This window comes from Castor canadensis, chromosome 13, assembly GCF_047511655.1.
Source record: "Castor canadensis chromosome 13, mCasCan1.hap1v2, whole genome shotgun sequence".
NCBI classification, from domain to species: domain Eukaryota; kingdom Metazoa; phylum Chordata; class Mammalia; order Rodentia; family Castoridae; genus Castor; species Castor canadensis.
The window spans coordinates 5,397,651-5,419,157 of NC_133398.1; the positions used below are offsets into that span (position 1 = coordinate 5,397,651).

General features: G+C 49.2%; 1 protein-coding gene across 16 annotated transcripts in view; it reads right to left on the bottom strand.

The window, feature by feature from the left end:
* Prrc2b (proline rich coiled-coil 2B) overlaps positions 1 to 21,507 on the bottom strand; it is an 84,318-nt gene that overhangs the window by 19,385 nt on the left and 43,426 nt on the right. For 14 of the 16 annotated variants that reach the window (XM_074052968.1, XM_020172165.2, XM_020172157.2 and 11 more), the window contains 8 exons: positions 19,122 to 19,212; positions 16,675 to 16,867; positions 12,942 to 13,275; positions 11,655 to 11,854; positions 9,075 to 9,270; positions 4,190 to 4,409; positions 1,548 to 3,614; positions 241 to 446 (listed from right to left, as the gene is read on the bottom strand). In XM_074052968.1, the coding sequence (XP_073909069.1) occupies positions 241 to 446; positions 1,548 to 3,614; positions 4,190 to 4,409; positions 9,075 to 9,270; positions 11,655 to 11,854; positions 12,942 to 13,275; positions 16,675 to 16,867; positions 19,122 to 19,212 (3,507 nt within the window). The remainder of the gene's footprint in view (positions 1 to 240; positions 447 to 1,547; positions 3,615 to 4,189; positions 4,410 to 9,074; positions 9,271 to 11,654; positions 11,855 to 12,941; positions 13,276 to 16,674; positions 16,868 to 19,121; positions 19,213 to 21,507) is intronic. The other 2 variants (XM_020172164.2, XM_020172171.2) reach the window with 2 other exon arrangements.

A 21,507-nucleotide genomic window follows, 5' to 3' on the forward strand; every position in this document is an offset into this window, starting at 1 on the left:
GGTACCCCTTCTTTAAAACTGGAAAACTGCAGAGCTGTCATGGATTTTCAACACAGCTGTGAGCATCAGGAAGCAGGAATCTGAGCTATTTCACTTGCCACCACAGCTCCAGAGCTTAGCCCAGTGCCTGTGCAGGGCCATTCTCAGAAGCCAAGAGTCTGTTGAAGGGCAATCTTGGCCATCCACAGAGATAGCTGGGGCCCTGGATTTTTCTGAGGATGGGAAGGTACCCAGACTCACTTCCATAGCCCAGGTCAAACGGCTTCCGGGCCTCTTCCTGCTCGCTGGCCCTCTGAGCAGCTAGAGCAGCCTCCTTCTCTGTCTTCTTACTGGTGGCTTCAGAACTTTGAGAGCTAGCATGGGTGGCCCGCTCCAGAGCACAGGACGATGAGTGGCTGCTCCCACCACTGCAGCCAAGACCTCCAGGCAAGGCCTCATCTGGGGACCTACAAAGAAAGAGGGTCACTTGAACTCAGATATCATCCAAAGGCTGGGAAGGAGAAAAAAGAAAAAAAGCTGCAGCCCACACCCCACCCATAGACACAGCAGCCCTCTCTGGGCCAAGGTCCTCCCACAGAGTCCTCATGTGAACATGTAGCACAGGGGACAGCTGCCGTGTCAACACCTCCTCCTCAGTGCTCCCTGTTCCCAGACAGAAGAGAAAGAGGAGCAGTGTGCCCAGGACAGGGCAGCAACCTTTCTGCCCAGGTGTCTGAGTAGCAGCCTGCAGCCCACACCTCACCCGGCTGTTAGGCTCTCAGGCAGAGCCAGTTCAGCTTCTGGAACCTGGAGAGCCAGATGGCATCAACACTCTGAAGACCAGGTATTCTCCTGGGCTTCTTCTTTGGGGGTACAAATACCCTGGGGTTTTGTGCCCTGAAATCTAAGGAGGACAGGAACTGTGAAGCAATCTTCTCAGTAAGCTGAGGGCAGAGAAAGCCTCAGCAACCCCTGTGCCCCTGGACTTGGCAGTCAGCAAAGCCATCCTTTCCTCACATGAGCAGCCTGCGGGCAATGAGTCAACCCCAAGCACAGGCTGTCCACATGAAAACCTTCAGTTCTGGAGAAGAAATGCTTGTGGCCAGCACCCTCTGTTCCTCATGGCTCTGGTCATGCCCAGGCGGCAGTACAGGAGCAGAACAACTCAGGGAAGAGCCACCTCAGCACAGCCAGGCAGCCAATGATGCCCAGCCTGAGCATAGGAATCAGGTGGAGCAGCCAATGTTTTCCAGGTGCCACACAGAGGCAAAGCCCCCAATGGAGGGCTCCAAGAACACATTCAGAGGCTGAACCACTGGGACAGGGGCTAGGACTGCAGCCACAGGAAGGCCACTGAGAGAAGGGGATAGGGACACTTTACGTTTAGTTTGTCAAGCCACAACAACAACACACCATGAAAGAAGCAGACAAGCAATGCAGGAGCAAGTGATGGAGACGCTCACACACAAGAGCCAGGGCAACTGGTCTGACGGGGCGTGCATGCATGGACTCAGTGCTGCTGCAAACAGGACGACAACAAGGGACCTGGGATGGTGCTCTTGCGTTACCTTTTGGCTTTCAAAGGCGTCCCACTCTGCTGGTTCTCATAACGGGGGGAAGTCTCACCACCACCTGGCCTAACAGGCTTCTCCCCAAACCCTCCCGGCTCCAGCTTGCGGCTCTGTCTGTCAACCAGGGGCCTCTGGCTGGAGAAGCTCCTCTTGGCCAACTCCTTCTTCTCACCCAAGCTGGTCCCAGGCAGGCCAGCATCCCCCTGCAAGTCATGCTCGCCCACATGGCCTTCTCGACGCTCCCGGCGCTCACTGAAGTCGCTGCTCTCAGAGGCCGTTTCCCACTCTTCGTTGGCATGATCAGAGGAGTTCTGGTAGGAGAGCTCAGGGGACCTGCGACTCCCAGGGCCACCTTTGTCCCCTGGACAGAGTTTGGACCTGCCTGGCCACTGACCAGCCAGCAGGTGGGGTTCCTCCTCGGGTCCCCACAGGCCCAAGGATTCCCGCTCTTGTCGGAGGCGCCGGAAGCGAGGGGGCTTGTCTTGGCGAGGGGGTCGTCTCCTCCTGAAGGGCCGGTTTTCTGCGTTTTCAGAATCTGCCACGTGGTCATCTTGGAAGAAAGACCTCTTGTCCTCCAAACGGCTGTCCTCAAAGGCCCTGCTGGCAAACGAGTCAGAGTGTCGGTAGGAGTCTGGGATGTAGTCTCTGTCTGTGGCCCGCCGGGCCCCACATGTGTCAGAGGCACCGTACTCCTGCCAGGAACTCCCTGGACTTCTGCCCTGCCAGTGAGGTGACTCTCTGGAGATGAAAGTTCGGCGGCCATGCCCACAGTTGCTCAGCCGGGGCGGGAGTGCTCTCCCAAAAGCTCGCGGGCCTCGGCTCTTGGTGTCCAGGCTGTTCTGGTCCTCAGAGTACATCTTGTTGGAGCGCCACGAGTCCTTCTTCAGGGCACTCTCCTCCCTCTCCAGGAGCGAACCTTCATTTCCATTCTCCAAGCCTCTTTGCCGACGCCGCTTGGGAAGCTCTTCGTACTCCGAGCCCTCGCTGTGGGTCTCGCTGGCAATTCTCCTTCGGGGCTTGGCTCTGGGGCAGTCTTCCGGCTGAGGGAACTCCCGCAGGCCCCGGCCCCGGCCACTCCGTGGGCTGCTGCTGTAGACACCACGTGCCCCGAGGACCCCCCCACCGCACACGCTGCTCCCGTTTCCACCAGCGGGCCGACCTCGAAAAGTGAACTCTCGGAAACCCCGGCCCCGACTGCGGGACTGCCCTCTGCCCCCAAAGGCCTGTTCCTCATCAATAAAGATCCAGTTGTTTCTCTTTGTTGGGGGAGTGTCGCTGGACTCTCGTGAGGGCCTGGTCTCCCAAGCCTTATCAGGCTTCTCACCCTCATCATACTTGGTGTTCTCATGGCCAAACCCGGGGCTGGTACAGGCCTTGTCCTCCAAAGTGGAGGGGGAGGCGTTGGCCAAGGCGGGGTCGTTCTCTTCATCCTCACCCTCTTCAGCCTTGAGTACCAGCTCCTTCTCCATGGCCAACCCTGTGCTCTCCTCCCCAAGCCCTTGCTTCACCTTCTCTAGCTCTTTCTCTTTCTCTTCCACCTTGAGGGCTTTGAGGACGGGTTTCTTGATGGGTCCTGACCTCCGGGTCCTGCTGGGCTGCTCCTGGTGCTGGCTACTGGAGTTCCGGGGCTCGGGTGTCCACTCAGGCTCTGGCCTTAGCTGTTTATCAGGGGTCTCTTCCTTCTCCCAAGAGACATGAAAAGGTGGCTCCTCCCGGGGCACCTCCTGGTCAACACTCTTGGCTGTGTCAGTGGCCTTTGGCTGGTGGCCAATGTCCCAACTGCTATACTCTGGCTTTTTCTCGGCTGGGACAAAGTCAGGCTCCAATGGGGGACACACGAGATTTGGGGTGTGACCCCCAGGAGCACTTGCTTCCTGAACATTTTCTTGGGGTGAAAACAAAAGCTCCTGGCCTATTCTTTGAGAAGAGATACAGCTGTCAAAGTCTGCTTGGGCCTTCTTGTCAAAAGCACTCAAGTACTCCTCCCCTCTCTCCTCAAAGAGATCGCGCTGGGCACTTACGCCCCCTGACCTTCCGGGGGAGGCAGAGTAAGAGCTTTCATTCCTGAAAAGGAACCAGAAAAATCAGTCAATGTGATTGGAGCTTGGTTCCTGGTTTCCATGCTGAACACAGAGCTTAGTTTTAAAAAGAAAAAAATGTTTAAAAAAAAAAAGAAAAGGAAAGGAAAGCGTAAGCAAACATGTTGCTCAGTGGCCCCTGGAGTCCGTGAGCGCAGAGAAGACAGTGGCTGCCGGGGCTCAGTGCGCCCCCTGGAGGCAGAGAGGAGCTGGTGATCCCCTGGAGCAATGAACAAGCTGGAGCCTGGGAGTCCGTAGAGTTGGGGCCAGGGGTGTCAGGGCAGCTCCGTTTACTCGCACAAGAGAAGGCCCAGGACCCCACTCTCAACCACTCTTTGCCCCATTCCCAAGGTTCGGCGATCCTGGGAGCTCCTCCTGGGACTCTGGCCCAGACATTAGAAAGAGCTGCTCACACCAAACATCCAAGCACACCTCCTCACACTCCTTCCCACCTCCCTGGCAGTGTTTCCTAAGACAGTAGGAGCCACTTCCCAGGGTCTCCCACTGGGCCTGGAGACGCTTCCTTCAGCTACAGCCCAGTAGGACCAACTGCCATCTCACCTGACATGCATGTCCATAGCCAAAGTGTCGGTCGACTTCGGGTGGGGAAGTGAGGAGTAGCCCTTGTTCTGCAGTGCCATGTAGCCCTCTGGGCTCCAGACAGGGGCTGGATCGATGGCGGACACTTTTCTTTCTTGGAGTGGGGGCACACAATTTTGGTCATCAGAGCGGCAGCCAGTTCCACTGAGGGAGTCTTGGGGCATCATAGGCTTCATCAGCCCTGAAGAAGGCAAGGATCCATGTCACTCACTCAGAAAGCCCTGCTACAGCCTCAGGGTCAACCACAGGCTTAAAGTACAGACTACCCCTTACGCATTGGGATTCTCCCTGTGTTCTGAGCAAAGGGCCTGGCAGGCATGCAGGCACACCTGACCTGTGCTCAAGGCAACTGGAAAGAGATTTCAAACTAGAGGGGCTGGTGGAAAAGAAGGAGAACATCTGTGCCACAGAGGTGCTAAATGCTGCATGGCTCAGATGCAGGGACATCAGCCAAACCCTAGAAGCGCCCACGGAATGGCGAGTTAGTATTGGGCTTAGAATCTTTATGGAATTGGCTTGACTTCCTTCTGACTCCACCCTAAGATGGACATCAAGTACTCCACAATTTATATGGGAAAATTTCAGATGTGGAGGAGGGAGAACATGGCAGCCAAAGAACAGCAGTACACTGTTAACTGATCAGTGTAGACTAGATGTCCTACACTCTGATTTCATCAGCGTCCTGGTGAAATCACACCCCTAACTCAGCCCCTATCCACCCTGTCACACATGGCAGCTGGGCTGGTGCCAAGGATGTTAAAGGTCTGCCTGGGCCTACGTCTATGGGGAAAAGCAGTTCTGACTCTTCAAACACTCTCTTCACAAAGCTGCAAGTGCACATTTGTGTTGCCCAGCATTCATTCAATCTATTTTGGTGGGACTGGGCTTTGAACTCGGGGCTTCCTGATTACAAAGCAGGCACTACCACTTGAGCCACACCTCCAGTCCATTTTGCTCTGGTTATTTTGGAGATAGGTATCTGACAAACTACTTGTGCAGACTGGCCTTGAAACTCTTTCCTCCCGATCAGTCTTCCAAGCAGCTAGGATTACAGATGTGAGCTACTGGTGTCCATCTTTTAAGCGGGTTGATGGAACTGGAATGAAGGCCAGCTTGGGCAGCTTCCCTTTGGCTGCAGGTGCTATGTCTGATGCTGGCAACACAGACCTCAAGCACACTGATAGTCTGACTGGCATTCTCTCTGGAAACCTGAAACTCTGCCTCATTCATTAAGCATTTGCCATGAGGCATAGGGCCCTCCTGCCACATAAATGCTGGACACAATGTACCACACATTTGGCTTGCAAAACTGTGTTTACAAGAAAATGGAATACCCCCAAGAGATAAGGTCACTACCAAGGCCCCAAGGAGGTGCCCTGGAAACCTGGAGGCCTGAATGACAACATCCTCTCAGGACCAGAGATGAGGTCTTTCTGTGCAATGGAGACGGTATTCAAACAAAGTCCCTCCAAAGGCACACTGGCGAGCTCCTGCTTGTTAGTATAGGGAATAACCAAGGCCAATGGAACCACCAGAATGAGGAACTCAATACTGTACACCTGCTTCACAGGGAGACTGGGAGGACGGGTCAAATTTCTACATCCTCGAATTGTCCAGAAACTTCCCAAATTAATATGAAAGGCAGCTGTAGGGTAGAACAAGAACACATAGATCCACTCTGGAGGGATATACCCTTAACCCAATCCACACTTGGTCCTAAAACTAAGCTCACAATCCAAAATTACCTGAACACATAGGAAAGTACTCCACTGGAGCTCAAAGCAAGGCCCTGGATTAGAACCCTCCCAAGAACTTGAGGTAACAGGGCAATATATCAAATACTGAAATTATGCTTAAAATGATTAAAAGGAGACTGGGGGTGTGGCTCAAGTGGTAGAGTATCTGCTTATCAAGCACAAAGACCAAAATTCAAGTACTGCCTCCCCTTTGCAAAAAATTAAAGCATGATAAGGAATTAAAAACTTAAGAAAAGGGCTGACAGAGTGGCTAGCAAGCATGACGCCCTGAGTTCAAACTCCAATGCCATCAAAAGTAAAGAAAAGAAAGAAAATAAATTCACTGAAAATATCTCACTGCATAGTGAAAAAGCAGATTAGACACAGGTGGAGAGAACCAAGCTAGGATTACTTATTTATTTATTCATTTATTTATTTATTTTAGAAGTACTGGAGTTTGAACTCAGGGCTTTGTGCTTGCAGGGCAGGGTAGACCACTTGAGCCACACCTCTAGTGAAAACAGAGCTGGGAAACAGTCAACTTCCTGGGAATCGCTCTCTCATATCCCTCCCCATCCTGACCCAGTCCAGGTCCCCATCCCCCTGCTTGGATCAAACTCAGGGCTTCTCCAATGCTCAGCAAGGCTCAGTCACTGAGCTACACCCCCTGCCCTCTTCATTTTAAGGCACTTGAAAGACAGAATGGCAAGGTACAAGTCCTAGAAAGAAATGATAAAAGAATGAGGAAGGACTAACAACTGGAATAAGAACAAATAATTGGCTAAGAACATCAACAATCTGAAGTGACTATTAGAATTTTCCAGAAGTGGTAAAAGAAATGCATCCTTACATTCAAGTGCAACAAGAATAAAATACAGAAAGATTTGCTTGTAACCCCAGCTACTCAGGTGATAGAGTGCTTATTTAGAAAGCACAAGGCTCTGACTTCAAACCTCCATAACCCACAAAATAAACAAACAAACACAATGCGTACATAGAACTACAGTACACCGAAGACAAAAAAACAGGGAAGATCAGAAACACAGTCAGGGAGAAAACAGAGCAGAGTACCCCAAAGAATCAGCAACAGGAGCCAGAAGAAAATGCACACCACCTTCACAGCACTGAAGAAACACACAGCAATGAAGAAATCATGAAACCTCCAAGCAAATCTCAACCGGCACAGAAGAGTAGAACAACAGGGGCAAGGACTGCCGACATGGTGAGTGTGCATGAAAACAAGAACCCACAAGGCTAAAAGAGGAGGCCGTCAAGAGTTCAGATGACAGGTAAAGACACTGATGGGCCTCTAGGTAAATCAAGGGTGCATATTTCCATGTCACCAATCTGAATATATGAGGAGCATCAAAGTATGTTACACACAAATATAGATATAGATGAAGAGAGAATAGAAACAGGATACAGAAGAAAACAATGAAGATTAGGAAAATCAGCTAGGCACAGTGGCACAAGCCTGTAATCTCAAATTTGTGAGGCAGAGGGAGGAGGATCCTGAGTTCCAGGCCAGCCTGGGCTATAGAGTGAGACTCTATCTCAAAAAACAAAAAGATGGGAAAGAGGGATGCAAACAATGCAAAATGGGATAGTTGGAAATTACAAATACAATAACTCCAATAAATATAAAGGAAACAACATTGGCAATTAAAAGCCATAAGTTTTCAGAGTGGGTAAAACCTGCAAACACATACCCTGAAAACCAGGACTCAGAAGTGACAGTAAAAGGCTGGAACAAGAGGTCAAATAAGTACTAAGCAAAACTGGAATGCTTGTCACACTGTTGCACAGAGCACAATCTGATCCGTGAGAAGAAGGCACTACAAACTGACATAAGGAATGAGGTGTGGTAACGCCTCTCCTGTGTGCCCTTAGATACGTGAAGCAAAAACTGATGACTTAAAAAGAAGACCCGACAAATCCACAATCATACAGGAATTGTTTTTGTTGTTGGTTTGGTAGTGTGATTGAACCCAGGGCCTTATTCACACTACAGGATGGGATCTATTACTTCTCACAGTGAGGGTTTGTTACATATTCAGTAACTGATCAAGGAAATTTAAAAAAAAAAGGTAATGATGCAGATATCTGTACACACAATTGGCAAGCTCAAGTTAATGGACTACATCCAACAGGTTATTACTGATTTGGAGGGAGGGATGGAAGGAAAGAAAGAAAGAAAATCTCAACAAATGTCAACCAATCTAGATCAGAACTTGGTCAGCCCTTGAGCAAAATTAAGCCTGTTCATACAAATAAAGCTTTAATGGAAAACAACTATGTGCATTCAACATACAACAGCAAAACTGAGTGGCTGATCAAAGCCTGCAATATTGACTAGCTGACACTGCTGGCAAGTTTGCTGCCCCCAGTTTGTGTTATATAGACCATGCTATCTACCACCATGAAGATACGCTGGAAATCAGCACCAAAAGAATCCTTTCAAACATCAGAACTCATGGGCAACAAACACTATTGGCGAGAAAAAGAACAGAGTAACTTCAAAGGAAAGCAGGGAAGAAATGCAAAAATTAAATAAAACCCTGTGGCACAAAGGAATCAAGAAACCCAAAATCTGATTCTGAAAAAGGCATTAGATAAACCTTATGAAGACTAATGGGGCAAGAGAAAAGAAATGGAAAGAGGGACAAAATGACAGAGCAGAGACTTATTAACTCAAATACTGACAATGCATAACCTCGTGACTTCCCAACAACTTTTTCTGGCAACACTGGCATTTGAACTCAAGGCACCACACTCTCGAGGCAGGAGCTCTGCTACTTTAGCCACACCCCCAGCCCTTTTTGTACTGGTTGTTTGAGGAGATAGGATCTTGCTTTTTCCCCAGGCCAACCTGGACCCCAATCCTCCCATTTTATAATCTCACAGAAGCTGAAATGACTCAACGTACCATTACACCAGTTATTGGCTGAGATGGGGTCTCCTGAACTTTTGCCCAGGCTGACTTGGAACGTAGTCCTCTTTCCTCAAAGTAGCTAGGACTACAGGCATGAGCTCTCAGTGCCTGGACAAGTAGGTCGAACTCTTGAGGTAGGTCCCTTTGTCAGCACACTAATGCGGTCCCCGGTGCTCACCTGAAGGATGGAGGGCTGAGGGATAGAAGTCCACAGGGGTCCGAGTGGGCGTGAGGCGTGGGTCCACGTAGGAAGGCATCATCATCCAGCGGGGATCGAAGCCCAGCATCTGGGGATGGTGTGGGTAAAAGGTACGCTGCGGGTGGGAAGGCGGAGGGTACACAGGCTGCCAGTGCTGCATCTTATACAACTGCTCCTGGCAGGGAGGAAGAGGAACTGGTTAGGTAATGGGGGGAGGGATGCCTGCACTCATGCTCCCCAGCTCTTTAGCAGGTGTCACAGAAAACCCCGCGACTCAATATAGAGGGGTGGGCAGCTATTCCAAGGAGACCCCAAGTGTGTTACAGCTGGATGGATAGTCACGCCTTTGTCACACAGAGGCCTACACGTATCCGTGCTGTCCCAGACAAACTTGGCTTCCATCTGGATCAAATGCTGTCCTGGAACTGACCAACCAACCAGCATGCCTCCTAGGAAGCCCTAGAGATGCTGGCCACTTCTCTCCTTATCAACTGCCACCATCAGAAGACAGTCACTGTTCCCTCTCCTTGTCATCTTTTCCACATACTACATACCCAGTTGTGAGCACCACACTTTTAAAGAGCCTTCAGGGTCCTCCCCTGTACACCACTTAACAAATCCTACAAAGCTCCAGGGACCTACAAGATCCTGAAGGAGGGATCTGGCCTAGTTGCTTCTCTGGCTTCAACTCAATGACCGCACCTCACTCTGCTCTAGTGTAGTGGCCTGGGCCAGGCACGTGACATGCTGGGTTTCCTGTCTAGAATGTTCCTTCTCTTCACCCCTAAACCTGGGTTTCTAACTTAAGCATACTCCCTCTGGGAAGGCAGTCACAGCCCCTCGCCCCTGAACAAGACCAAGCCTCCGTTCTCTCTTCTCATGGAACGCGGGTTACTTCTCGCCTACAATGTGCACAGTAGCTTAAAAGGTATTGCTGCCGGTCTTCCTAATTGCCCCGCAGGAGGTTGTGTGTGTCTGCTTCACCGTGGTACCCTCCACACACTGAACACCTGCTACACAACGACACAACCATCAGTGGCTATTCAGCATCAAGACCCCCACTCCAACCCAGCAGGAGCCTCTGGTGCTGCTGTCTTGTGTGAGCTCTGAATCAGCAACCCAGCAAGACCCACATGCCGGATCAGCCTCCAAGGGCCACCTAAAGAAGCCTGCAGCACATGCCCTTCCACTCCACAAAGACCTCCCAACCAGCCAGCAGCCTGAGGCTCATCCTGGGCTGAGATCCATGGGTGGCTCTGCTGGAACTCGCAGTACCTCAAGGAGCACTTGGTAAAGAGAACACAGCAGTGGAGAGTCTGGTTACTGTGCCAGACCACAGGGCTCCTCTTGCCTAGAACCCAGACCCCTAGGAAGCCTGCACTCCCAGGCGGGCCTGTTGCTTTCACACAGCCTCCGATTCTTGAGGAAGAACTGGCCCACCACTGTTTCCCCACCCCACGAAGAGCTGCCATGAGCGACTGCCACTGCAGCACCAGTAACTCCGAGATTCCCCATCACTAATCCCACTGCAAGCCCAGTGACCATGCAGTGCCTGCCTAGGCGACAGCCCTATAAAAGCACAATTAACGGTACCTCTGGAATGCTCCCTGGGACCCAAAGCAGAGAAGCAGGGGCAGACTTTTTATGAGAAATTAAAGGAGATACTGGGTAAAGGCGTAAGACCAGAGCACACACAATTCCGAAATATTTCAGTTAACATTAACAATAATTTACTGCATACCCAGTTGCTGAGCCTACATTAAGTAACGTCTCCACATCATCTGCTTCCACCAAAATGCCTGACTCCTAGTAACAACCTCTCTGCCTTGTTTATTATTGCTCTAAAAAGCATGGCAGCCAATGTGCACTTCCAGCTGACAAGATTGCCGGCCAGGAGAACGGGTTATCCTACTCACATGAGCTCCTTGGGGAAAGGCACAGGACCTTCTACAGCTTACAGAGCGCCAATGCAGTGCTGATAGCTATTCACAGGTGTCACCACACAGAGCTCTCTCCCACACTGAGGCAGTCATTTGTTCTCAAACACTGCCGACTGTCCATGGCCACACATAGTTAGGAAGTATCATTTGTGTGACAATTCTATCACTGATATCCTTAATCCAAAGCTGACAAATTCCTCTCTAACAACAGTGCCCAGGGCTGCTCAGGCCTCAGAGGTCCAGGCAAACCCTGCATGTCTAAGGAGTTCAGAGATGTGCAGCTATACATGAAGAACACAGCTGAAGGTGAGCCAACAGGGTTCAGCACACAGGCCTCTCTCCATTGCCAGCGTTGGAAACAAGACCAGTAACTTACACAAGGGTTGGATCCACTCATAGGGGCCTCTGTCACTGGACAAATAACAATCAGTGGTTGACCGACCAAAGTCACAAGTCTTGAGGTGATACATGCACTACTGGTGGCTGGGACATCAAGGAGTATTAAGAGAGGAAGGGTGCTGCCGTTTCTTCTAAACTGGAGGGTCTTGAGAGGGAAAGTGTCTGCTCAGTGGCCAGGCCTGCTTATAGTAACCTTCAAATGTCTCACCTGCCTGCTTACCTGTTGCTGCTGCTGCTGCTGCTGCTGGCGCTGGAACCGGGGAGGAAGGGACTTCTGATACTTATTAAACTCCTGTACCGGGGACCCGGCCTCCCTGGCCTCCTCCTCACTGCTGCTGCTCTGAGCCATTGCTGGGGAAGCTGTGGGCACCTCTGCTGAGATGGTGGTGGTGGCTTCCTGGGCAGGGAATTCTGGAGAGCCTGGAGAACACGCAAGCAGAGAAATGTCACAGCACATTCACAAGTGTTCAACCAACTTAACAGTGGTCAATAGTGCCTCTGCTGTCAATGCCTGCTCAAGGCTGCACTAGTTCCTGCCACCAGCCTGTGGGCTCCCCAGAAACACTGTGAGGAGGCTTCTCCCACCCATGCTTAAAGATGAGGACACCAAGAACACAAGGTCAGGGCAACCAAACATGGAACAGCCAGTGGCAGAGCTGGAATGTGAAAACCAACAATAGAGCATATGGATCATCTGAACAGAATGAATGAATGAAGCTACAGGCTGTGAGGACTAAAGGAGACACTCTGCACACGTGCTGGGGGCAGTTTCTTCACCACCATGAGACCAGCAGTCTTTCAACTTTAATGAATGCCATCAGAAGAAAACCGTATTTCTCTTACTGCCCTGGCCAGAAAGGCACTGCTGGCAGCTTCAGATCACCAATCTGACCCCCAACCAAGAAGCCTCCATAGAAACTGACATTAGCACAACCCAGTGTCGACTGGCAAGGGCTGACTTGGGCTGAGCGAAGGGAATCAGAGAACACGGTTAGTCGTATTCCTGGAGAGGGGCCTCATCACAAGCTATTTACACAGTTCTGTTCAGCACTCTCACACAGCCGCATGATCCATTCCTGCCAGGAAACATGCACTCCAACAAGTGGACGGGCTGCTTTTCAAAAGGGTCCTATAATCTGATTCACACCCTCCATCATCTGTGTCTTTGGTTGGGCAGTGTAGTAACAGCAAGAGTGATGATGACAAGAGTGACACCATCGGTAAGCACACGCGTGCTTTCTGCATGCTACACCACCTCACGAAGGCCCCTGGCACACTGGCAGGTTTGCATATCCACCACGCTTACAGATGAAGGAACAGGTTAGAGTGGCTGAGATCAGGCGCTTCACCAGCTAGCTTAAGCAGCTGATGGGACCAGACCACGCATGTGACCCAGGCCTGCATTTGTCCTGATACAATCTAGCCTTAGCCACAGGCTCTGCTAACTAAGAAGCAAGGGAGATACAACCAAGGTTCCCAGTTGGTGGGGTGAGGGCCAGCCTCCTACCTTTGCGGACAGCAGGGCCGTTCTCCTGTGGGGAGGGCTTCTCGGTGCCTGCAGATCGGGGGACGTCCTTGTCTCCTAGCTTCTGGGCCCCACTTGCCTTCTGAGCCCCATTTGCCTTCTGGACCTGCCGGCACTTCTGGTCCAGCTGTTTAAGCTTGGCAGCACAGGCAGCCAACCGCTCCTCCCGGGCTCGACGCTCCTCCTCTTCCCGGCGCTTTCGGGCTCGTTCCACTGCCTCAGACATCTCAGACTGGATAAACTTCTGCCGCGAGGGCGGTTTGTCCTCCTTGTCCTCGACAGGCTGCTGCCGGAACACGCTGCCAATTGCAGACTTCTGCCAAGAGAACAAAGGAAGTGTGATGGCGGATGACCAAGAGGCTGTTCCCCTTCTGGGATCAGCTCTCCTGCCCAAGACCCTGGAACGTCTTCAGGAGGCAGCGCCACGACGTGGTGGGCAGACATGGGTGTTTTTGTTTTTTGAGACAGGGTCTCTATGTAGCTCAGGCTGGTCTGGAACACACAACTCTCCCACCTCTGCCTTCTGGGATGACAAGCGTGTACTACCACACCTGGTGTCTGACTTTCTTGACAATTCTGGGTTTTGAGTCTGGACCTTGTGCTTGCTAGGCAGGCGCTATACCTCTCAAGCCATGCCCCAGCCCTTTTTGCTTTAGCTATTTTTGAACAGGGTCTCACTCACATCCTGGACAACCTGAACCATGATCCTATTTATGGTTTTCACATAGCTGTGATGACAGGCATGCACTAACTACCATGCCTGGCCTGGCCATCTGGGTTTTAATCCTCTCTGTCCTTTACTGCACTTGAGATGAAGTTTGGGCAAGTGCCTGCCACCTTTCTGAGCTTTACACGTTTGTAAAATGGGCTAATAAGGGAGCCCTGGGGACTGTGCAGTGAAAAGTAACAATGCTCTTACCACCACCAGTGGGCTCAGAGACTGGTGTCTCCACTGGAGTGGAAAACCAACACTCATCACTCCTGAGCCACAAAACTACTCTCCCCACCCTATGAAAACACATAAATCCCTGAGAGTGAAGAGCCACGAGAAAATGAAATTGTTAGAAAGACAGCTTCAAATTGGTCTTTATGGAAAATAAAAGCATCTTTAAAATCATCTTTCTTGGGTATTTTTATTTTTATCCCTTCCCAAGTTTCTTGCAGGTTGCCAGGTACGGGATAAACAGGGTGCCAAAGATACAAAGAAAAACTCTGAATGCTAGGAAGCTGTCTTATTGGTCTGCAGGGAAGAAAGCTGTAAGCACAAAACAGCACAAACCACAGGGAAAGGAGCCAATCCCTAGCCGCTACAATTCTAATGGCGTCTAATGTTCAAAAACATGACAAAGGCCACCAAAGAGCTCTGCTTTTTCTTCTAGTTTAATTACATCTCCATAAAAGAAAACTTAACACATTTTGCAGTAGTTAAGGAGTTTCCTCCTAAAAACTTCTTGTAATTCAAAAATAATCAACATAATCAAAAGATTATAACTTCCAACTTAGAAGCATGAGTACTTTTCTGCACAAAATACTTTGGACCAAAGTGTATACTTTTCTTTCACTTTGCAACCAAACACAAACTGAATGCAATGCCTGTGCACTAATTATTTCATGGTTTATACTATCAACTACCTGATGCACTGATATTCAACACACAAGATGGAGCCTTAACTCGGTAATTTCCTAGAAATAAAATAGTAGGCTCAAATGGTCCATGTCCATTGTCAAGACTTTTGCTATGCCCAAAGGTGAGCTATGATCTTACAGAAAGCGTTCTGCAAAACACATGAACTGAGACAATCTCTCTTCAGAAATGTGGTCAGAATACTCTTGGATGCCTGAGCGTATTATATATATTTCATCATTGAGTACTTTTTCGGTTAACCTGCTCTGAGTAGATTAGGAAAACATCTTGAATACTGAGCAACCTCAGTCAATAAGTCAATGAAAATGAGGATCAACTGCACAGTAATTTCAAAGAGGAGGTGCACTGTCTACTTTATTTCACTTTTACGTCCCTCCTACACCCACCCAGCACAGTGCCTGGCACACAAAGTCCTCATTAAGACCATGAAAACACATTTTCATTGCATCAGATGTAAAATAGGAATTCTAGTTGAAAATGGCAAGTTTACTAGAAGTATTCAAAATGATTCTTTTCCTTTCCCTAGACCTTCCCCTCCTGAACAATTCAGTCCCAAAGTCATCAGGTGTGGCCAAGAAAGACAGGTGTCAGGTGCCAGGGAGTCATGGTGGCTAGGTGTGGGAGGCCAGAGCTCAGCAGAGTAGAGGGTGTGCATGTGGAGAGGGGACTTGAGTCAGAGCCCAGCAGGGAAATTCTGTGCACTGTAGAGTGGGGATAATGATGTCTTAAGGGTTGAGAAGGGCATTTGAGCAGAGGAAAGAGGGTGGCATCTACAGGGGCTAACCAAGGAAGTATCAATGTAAGGAGACAATAGGACTTCTCCTTGTTGGAGGAAAAAGATGTAAATACATAAAGAGGACTGGACTGCATTCCATGGAACTGGAGGTGTCCCGTGAACTCAGTGTGCTCAACACAGACAATAGAGAAACAACGCAGATGAGAATGCGTGTGTGAGCGCGTGCATGCGCACATGTACACACACTCATTCTCCTGCTCGGTCCACTAAGAAGGCCTGTGAGCAGTGCCATCCCAAAGCAAGGAGCACTCCTGAGGCAGAGATATCAGCTTCTAAATATCATCCATTTCTCAAAGGAATAAGGACTTCTTTAGGAAAGGGCTGACCCAGGACAAAGCAAGATCAAGTGCAAGGTGAGTTTGGAATATGTTACTTTTCAGAAAACAAGGAAGTGGTCAAAGAGGCTGGGGTACCTGCCTAGCAAGCACAATGACTTGAGTTCAAACCCTATTACCACTACTCGTGCCAAAGAGGTTTCCAAAGGCAAATCAAAAACAACTTGGGCTTCAAGCCAGATAATGAGAATAACAGCTAAGCCTGAAATAAACATTTGAAACCATGACAGACAATGGAATATCCAGTCTCAACACTTCTCCCACAGACTTCTTATCAATTATAAACCGTCAATATGAAACTTATCAAACATCATACTAAGCCGGAGATCAAAATGCAAGTAACTGGAGTCGGACAGAGTAGCATCACAGTGTTATACAAGAGGAGCTGTGAAACATCTGAGATTCCTGACAAGGGTGGAACCCTAGACCTACTCATGAGGAAGCATCAGACCAGCCAAGTGTAAGGGACGTTCACTGGCTTGTCATCTTCTGAAGCACCCAAATGGTGAGTATTCAGGAGGGCCTGAGGCCTAAACTCTTGTGTAAAGGACCTCAAAGGGCTTTCAACCAGGGTCTGAGGATTAGCTGGCAGTGCTGTGCCCAGGCTGGCATCCTGGCTGACTGTAGTTATAGGCACCAGTGTTTTCTGCAGTGAGATGGCTGACCAAGCTGGCAACCTACTCTTCACTTGGAGCAGAAAAAAAATACTCTTTGTCTTACAGCTCCAACTTCTCTATAATTTCATGGTGGTTTTAATAAAGAAACGTTACACAGGACTTTTCAAAAGCCTAGCCAGTGAACACAGTGCAGTGAAAACATACAAGGTCATGGTGACAGGCCCTGCTGTTGTCTGAAGAAGTAGATTTGGAGGGGAAGAGAGAGGGAAAGGAGAGGAAGATGAAGAGAACCCCCCCACCCCCGCTCCCCAGCCCATGGTACCTGGTAGTCTGGGCCTGATGTCCAGCTGTGAAGCTTTCTGGATGGTGGCTGAGGCTCTGGCCCCTTGCGCACCACCCGGGAATTGGCCACTGCTTCACCCCAGTCCTTTCCTTCCTCCTGAGTGCGCTTGGCATCAGCACTGTCTGCAGAGCTCATGGACAGCTGCCGCTGCCTTCTCGGGTCCCAGCTGTTCCTAGGACAAACAGCACTCACAGTAAGTTTTCCCAGGCAGTCCAAGCATGTCTCATGTCACCCGTTAGGGGCCCTTGGAAATTCTGAAGTTAGCTGTCCACAGAAGCATCTACTGCATCAGAATAGATCCCAATCCTTCCCTTTATGTGAGAACACCAACATTCACCATCAGCATCTGTCAAGTTGCCATCATTCATAAGACTCCAGGCAGGATGTGTAATGCTTGTCACATCACTGACTGTAAAGATAGGTCCTTCCCCGGCCCCCTAACCCCCACCCCCAGCCAAGGAACTGGAAGCTGAGTCTCAGAGGTTAGGGGAGTGGTTCTTGTAGGGAGGAGCCAACAAGTTTGAGCCAGGACTCTGCCTCTGAGCACTAGAGCTCCCTCTTAGGCCTGTGCAGAGCAACCAGCACTCCTCAAAGGAACCAAAGGCAGCCCACTGAAGGACAGTGTGGAAAAGGAGACAGGGTCCACAGGGCTGCAGTGAAGGCCCCATGTGGAGGAGGGTGTACTGTGTAGAGCAAAGCACTGGGACCAGACACACATGACCAATAAGTGCAGTAGGCATCAGAGAGGAGTGGGCTGGGGAGGCTGGCGCATGCCAACACCTTCTGATGGGCAGAGGGAAGAGGAGGTAGGGAAGGTATATTAGAAGACAGAAAGACCTCTAACTTGAGATTGTAAGAAATGCAGACCATTATAAGTCTCTGGCCATCAGAAAAAAAACCCTGTGAATGTAGAGATGACTAGGGCAGAGTGAAGGAGGGGGCAGGAGAAGACAGGACGGAAGGAAGAAGAGGCACAGAGCTGATCTCTGATGGTTAGACAAGGGCCAATCGTGAATGCAGAAATGCAGAAGTGAGAACAACGTTAAAGGGGACTCAAAGCCGGAAGGGTAGCTCTGGAAGTCAGAGATCATCGCCCAGCTCCAGGCACATCAAAAAAAAAAAAAAAAAAAAGTAAGAAAAAGAGAAAAGGTTTTGGGAGGAGGTCGCTTGGACACCCAAAATCTGAGGTGTCCTTGGTCATAGCTGGTAGCAAACCTGGGCACGAAGCCCATGCCAGACACTGTTATTCCAATATCCAATCCATATGACTGAAAGAGACAGGAACAAAGTATCCTGCTACTCCCCTAAGTCTGCAAGATTTTGTGTCTTTGCTTTTAAGTTTTTGGTCGTATCTCCTTCTGAGCGTAGTGCTCCAAGAACTGACCTGTAGATCTGTCCCAAAGGCATCCAAAGCTTCAGGTGAAACCATACTCCATGAAAATGAGTTACAGAAGCCTCAGCTAGTTCATTTTTATGTCTCATCAGACAGGGTGGCAGAATATGGTTCTTGGCTCCCCCCAGAAGAGGGGCTTGCTTCAGGGGCTTTGACGCAAAGACGAAATAACAAGGAAAAAGACTTGCAGACTCAACTACATAAAAATGCAATTACCAACAAGCAAACAGACAAGGAGAGAAACATTTGCCATATAACAAAACATTAATATCTCTACAGTAGTTGCATTTTAAAAGGCAGCACAGTTATGAATATGCAAAGGAAATAGGCAATTCCCAGGAGACGCAGGGAAGCCATCACACTGCTAGTACCCCAAAAATGCACGCACGCACACCCTAAGCACAACAGCCACAATCCTATCCAGAAAGCAGCAGCCACAGTTCTCATATTAAGGTAAAAACTACAGGAATTAAAGTGCAGTGCAGTATTTTCCAAAGGGCACGAGTAAAACTAGTCCAACCAAAATGATCCCTAAAATAAGAAAACACGAAAGTGGTCAAGTAAGTGTGGGAAACCTGGCACCACCCTGCTTCCTGCCTTTTCCCGCCTCCCTAACATGCTCCAGTATATCCAAGCCTCCAAGAAGATTTGGATTAACAAAACTGAGCCTAGAGTGGGCTCCCAAACAACTACGCCACAGAAGCCTCTCCAGACACCACTCCTGTAAAGAAGGGGTTGGAGAAGTGTTCTGCCTAACACATGGGGAAACACAGGTGAGAGACTTAGAGGCCAGGACTCAGACAGTCATGCCTGGATGCAAAGCCCGGCTGCAGTCCTGACAGTGTCCTCAATGGCCATCATCTCCGTATGTGCACAACAGAAACCCTATCTGTCCCAGAGAGGCTGCTATGGAAATCAGGAAACACCTGGGGCCGTGACCAGCACACAGCAGCCTTCAGAAGCACAGACATTTCCGTGAGGCGGAGGGCAGGTAACATGGCATCCATGCTGGGAGCTAGCATGGGCACCTTACCACTTTGGCCGGCCATCCTTCACAACTTCTTCCTCCTCTTCATCATCACTGAACTTAAGCTTCTCAGAATAGTCCACTTCTTCATGGAGGCCTACAACAAGGAGAGCCCAGGAAGAATGAGAATGATAGTATTGGGAGAGAGTAAAGCATTATGCCACCCCAATAAAGGGCTGGGCTAAACCACCCCATTTCCACTCCTGGCACAAGGCCTGCAAGTAACAGGAAGGACAGTTCTGGACTCTAGTAAAAGCAATGTAGTTTGGCCAAACTAACCCTCCCACAGACAAGTTTTAAATCTCAACAACTATTTTTAACATGTAATCCAGAGCAAAGGAGATTGAGCAAAACAGGCAGAAACCAGACAGGGGCCACCTTAGGAACAAAGCAGCTTTACCAGGGAAAGGGCAATTCCTAAAGTCACTGTGCTACCTGGGCACTCAAGCGCTGAGAGTGCCCATTAACTGACAAATGGTGGGCCCATGCAATGGAATGTCTGGCCATGACAACTAATGACTGTGGACACACATTAACCCTGACTGCCTCCTGCCAAGTTAAAGAAGCCAGACGTGCGAGACAACGGACTGCATGACTCCATTTGCATAAAACACCCTGACTACGCCAATCCAGAGACAGGAGACTTTGGCACTGCCAGGGAAATGGGCGCAGAGGGGTTGGCAATGCCTGCAAAGAGGTAGGGGGGTTTCTTTTTTGGGTGATGGAAATGTTGTGGCATTGCATAGTACCAATGGTTGCCACTTTTTTTTTTCTTTTTTGGAGTACTGGGGTTTGAACCCAGAGCCTATACCTCGAGCAACTCCACCAGCCCTTTTTGGTGATGGGTTTTATTGAAACAGGATCTCACAGAACTATTTGCCTGAACTGGCTTCAAACCATGATCCTCCTGATCGCTATCTCCTGAGTAGCTAGGATTACAGGCATGAGCCAAAGGCGCCCAGCATCACAACTTACGAATACAGTAAAAACGACTGAATTACAGACTTTTAAAGGGAAAAATTTTGTTACATGAAAATTTGTTATGTGAATCCTACTGTGAGAGAGAGTAACAAAAACTCAATCTAAGGAAAGGCAGAGTTAGAGCTAATGAAAAGCAAGCTACAACTCTATGCTATCTGCTGAGAATCAACTGTATTGCCAGGCAGGCCTTGATAGCTGAGTCACTCAGCCAGACCCTGATAAATCACTTCAAATACAAACATAGTGGGTAGAAAGGATAATGACAGCCTGGAGAACAAACATTAAGTCAGAGCAATAATGTTAACACAGGAAAAGAGATGCACGAAGAAAAATAGTGCCAGAAAAACAGAGACAAGAAAACAACACAAAGTGGCGAAAGCTGTAGAAGTTTCAAAATCAGTGACACAGAAGCCAACAGAAATAAAAGTAGAAATTCGTAAATCCACAGAGTGGAAGTTTAGCACCTTGCATCTGGTAATTGACAGAACCAGACAAAACTATCTGTAAGCACAGAGACTCTGGAAGATGCCATCACCACCTCAACTAGACTACTGTTCACAGAACGTGACACATTCTTTTCAAGAGTACTTGGGACATTCTCCAAGACCTGGGACGTTCTTTTCAAGGGCACATGTGGCATTCTCATAGCCACATGGTAAAACAAGTCTCAATGAGTTAAAAAGATCTGAGAACACTGAACATGCAGCATGGCTCAAACAGTAGTGTGCCTGCCTGGCAAGCACAAGGCCCTGAGTTCAAACCCCAGTACCACCAAAAAAAAAAAAAAGAAAAAAGGAAAAAGATAAGAGCATTAGAAATGAAGTTGGTGGTGGTCCATTTTCATGGCAAAGCATTTATCCTGAATGGAAAATTACTGCTAACTTGCTTGCACGCGCCTGGAAAGTTACAAACCAAGTGCTGGGGAGGGGCTGCGGCAGAATGAGGAAATGGTAAGAACTGTGTGTGAGTCAGAAAGCACGCATCCAGGAGGCCTTCCCGCCACAAGGCAACAAAGGGAGGTGGAGACTTAAACCCACTTCTAGAATCTGGCCAATTACGAGAGGCCTATTTTAAAATAACTCAACTTAGGTGACTTCTGGGAAGATTTACACCCTGCACTCAACCAGTGAGGTGGGGGAGCGACCTGCACTAGGGAAAAATACCTGCTATAATCCCTCTGGGTGCGCCTGGCTCACCAGACACCCAATCTTGCAAGACCATCATTAAAGGCTCACTTTTGCTGCACTTTATATCATGTCTCTGAGTCCATTCTTTGAGTTTGGACGGGTGAGCACATTTCTCACAAGAAAAAACAAACATGGGGTGGGGCGTGTGGGGGAAGAAAAAACAAAGCCAAACGCTGGCTCTCTTTAAAGATTAGTAATACTAGCAATTCCTTGGTAAAACTGAG